Source organism: Acyrthosiphon pisum, unplaced genomic scaffold, assembly GCF_005508785.2.
Source record: "Acyrthosiphon pisum isolate AL4f unplaced genomic scaffold, pea_aphid_22Mar2018_4r6ur Scaffold_16617;HRSCAF=17282, whole genome shotgun sequence".
Lineage (NCBI taxonomy): Eukaryota > Metazoa > Arthropoda > Insecta > Hemiptera > Aphididae > Acyrthosiphon > Acyrthosiphon pisum.
In genome coordinates this window covers 1-3,623 of record NW_021765559.1, presented here as the reverse complement: position 1 = coordinate 3,623, position 3,623 = coordinate 1, and the positions used below count along the sequence as shown (strand labels likewise).

General features: G+C 28.9%; 1 protein-coding gene across 1 annotated transcript; it reads left to right on the top strand.

Moving 5' to 3' along the window:
- Window positions 1–6: 6 nt before the first annotated feature.
- On the top strand, window positions 7–3,617 carry LOC103311725 (putative uncharacterized protein DDB_G0282133; the record flags this gene model as incomplete). Its single annotated transcript, XM_016809508.2, has 1 exon — window positions 7–3,617. A coding segment is annotated over exon 1 (3,021 nt), but the record flags the coding sequence as incomplete, so codon positions are not given.
- Between the last annotated feature and the right edge of the window lie 6 nt (window positions 3,618–3,623).

The window sequence follows — 3,623 nt, the reverse complement described above, 5'->3', positions numbered from 1 at the left end:
TAGATACAGTTGTTATTGGTATTGAAAATACCAAAGAACAAGTGGCTGTAGAAGATCAAATCGATACCGTAGAGAACAGTAATGACCAGAGAGATGATGTGCAAGAAATATCAAAAACCAACATTGAAAAAGTAGATAATTTAAAAATACTTGCTTCGGAAATAAACTGTTTACTCCTTGATAATGACCAAATTCTAGATTTCTTTGATACCAAAAATGACTTAGTTAATAATCAAGATATTTCTGAAAACAATTTTGGAAAATCATTGGACGATAAAAATAATTTAGGAGAGACAGAAGATTTAAAACATTATGAAATAAATACCGAAGAAATTAAAGAAGAATTTATAAATTTAAACGATCTTGAGATATCAAAGATTAAACTAGAAACAATTATTGATAATAATCTAAGAGTTGACTCTAACAAAAGTACAAAACAAATTGAAAATTCAACCTTTAAAAACCCATCAAAGTTAGCAATTGGTGAACTAAATATCTCATCAGAAACTCCTAAAAGGGAATGTTTATCTATCAATAGAGATATTGATGATATAAATATAGGAAGTTTGAATTCCAATATTTCTGTAAATGAAACTATGCAGATGACTAATGCTAAAGTTGATACTATAGATCAACGTGCAGATATTTCCAAAACTGTAACACAAGATACAGCAGACGTCAGCAAGGAAAGAACAAATGTAATAACAAAAGATTATTCTGACGATAATCATAATTGTGATAGTACTTTATCTATAAGTGAAGTTCAAGAAAACAAGGAGAGAAATACTACAAACGACAATAATGAATATGTACACTCCAATGTAACACCTGATACTATAAATATTAATGAAGATACATTAATAAACAAAGGGAAAATTAATGATGAGATTAATCTTGTTACTGCTCTTGAAAATAAAGCCAGTCTTCTAAATGATTTTATGTTTGAAAGTGAAATTAGTGATTTGCCTACAGAAGAACCATTAAATGTTCTTTCTATAATGCCAAAACTGCATTGTGTAGAAAAAATTGCAGCTAATGAAACTGAATGCGTGATGTTAGAAAATGTAAATGTCTTAAAACAAGCTGAACTCAATGCTGCGGAAAATATTAACCAACATGCAAAAGTGGAACACGAATTAAACATCGCTGCAATCGGGAACATAATTATAGATTACGATAGTATAAAAGAAAATTCTTTAACTGTAGGTGAAGAAAAAAAAAGTATAGAAAAAGCAACTATGGCTCTAACTTTGGACGACCATTCGTTCGAAATCGTGTCAACCAATGTCGATATTTTGGATGGGTGTATTAAAGATGTGATGATAAAAGAAGAACAGATTATATATTCAGACACTAATGAGGCGTCTAAAATGTCCACAAGATCGACCAAACGTTTAAGTGAAAACGATAATCCTGAAGACATAGCAGTTAATATACTAAATGATCAAATTCAAAATACAGATAATTTAGTCAAAGAAAATATAGAAACTAAAGTCGCATCGTTAAATAAAACAACAGAAATATTGAACGACGACGACACTCATAATCAAGAAAATGTAGGTTTAAATAAGGAGCAGAGCGAATTAGCTGATAAATTACAACAATCCATAAAAAAGCCTAATCAAATATTTGAAACGTCAATGATAGAAGAAAATGACACCATAGATAAAGTTAAAAGTGATGTTTTGATTACAAAGATCAAGACAACAGATGATGAAAAGACTATAGATAGAAAAGATATTGAGGATATAAATCGGAAATTGAGTGCAAAATCAAAAGGATCAACGACAAATAATATTGGTGAAAGTGAAAATAAAATTGACACAAACAAAATCATTAATGAAACTATAGATCTATCAAATAAAGAGCTGTCAGATGATAATAAAAATACTGAAAAAATAGGAGTTGAATTGAATAACTTAGATCCAGGAATTGCTTCAGACAATAATAAAAATCCAGAAGCAATAATTGAAATTAGTACAAACAATCAAATACAATTGACAGAAAATATTGTAGAAAAAGATAAGACAAAACGAGGAAGTGAGGAAAATAAATCATGTGCTCAGCCAGATGATAAAAAATCGCCTTCACCCGATACCACAAAAAGTAATACTAATATAAGTGAAATAAACATTGACAAAACCAAAGTTATCGGTAAAAGTATCGATGAAATTAATGAAAAATTATCAGATAACAATGAAGATATTGAAAATGTTGGCGTGAAATTGGATAAAATATGTCAAGAAAATGTTTCAGACAATAATAAAGCTTCAGAAGAAATAATTGATAAAGACATTTCATATGTTAATAAAAATCAAAAAGACAATGAAATCGGTTTAGACAATCAAATTAAATCCACGGAAAATGTTGTGGAAAACGACAAGACAAAAAGTGGAAGGAAGAAAAAGAAATCAAGCCCTCAGCCAGATGATAAAAAATCACCTTCACCCGATACCACTGTAAGTAATATTATTGGTAGTGAAATCAACATTGACGAAACAAAAGTTATCGATAAAAGTATTGAAGAAAATAATAAAAAACTGTTGGATGACATGGTTAAAATTACATTGGATAAAATAGAACCTGTGATTCCTCCAGACAATAATAAAGTTCCAGAAGAAATAATTGAAAAATATATTTCAAATATTGATGAAAATGAAAATCCGAAGAACAATAAAATTGCTATAGACAATCACATAAGATCAACAGAAAATGTTGAAGAAAAAGACAAGACAAAACGTGGAAGTAAGAAAAAGAAGTCAAGCCCTCAAACAGATTATAAAAAATCACCTTCACCAGAATCAAAAAAAAATAATACGAGTGTTGATGAATCAAACATTGACACAACAAAATTTAATGATAAAAGTTATGAAAAATTGTCAGATAACAATAAAGATTCTGAAAATGTTGGCGGTAAATTGGATAAAATACTACCAGAAATTGTTTCAGAAGAAATAAATGAAAAAGACGTTTCAAATGTTGACAATCACATAAGATCAACAGAAAATGTTGAAGAAAAAGACAAGACAAAACGTGGAAGTAAGAAAAAGAAGTCAAGCCCTCAAACAGATTATAAAAAATCACCTTCACCAGAATCAACAAAAAATAATACGAGTGTTGATGAATCAAACATTGACACAACAAAATTTAATGATAAAAGTTATGAAAAATTGTCAGATAACAATAAAGATTCTGAAAATGTTGGGGGTAAATTGGATAAAATACTACCAGAAATTGTTTCAGAAGAAATAAATGAAAAAGACGTTTCAAATGTTGATAAAAATGAAAATCTGAAGAACAATCAAACTGGTATAGACAGTCAAATAAAATCAACAGAAAATGTTATGGAAAAAGTCAAGACAAAACGTGGAAGTAAGAAAAAGAACTCAAGCCCTCACCCAGAAGATATAAAATCACCTTCACCCGAAACCACAAAAAGTAATATTAGTGTTGGTGAAATAAACATTGACGCAAAAGTTATCGATAAAAGTAATGAAGAAATAAATGATAAATTGTCAGATAACAAAGAAGATTCAGATAAGGTTAGCGGTAAATTGGATAAAATACTACCAGCAATTGTTCCAGATAATAATAGAGTTCCAGAAGAAATAATTGAAAAAGAC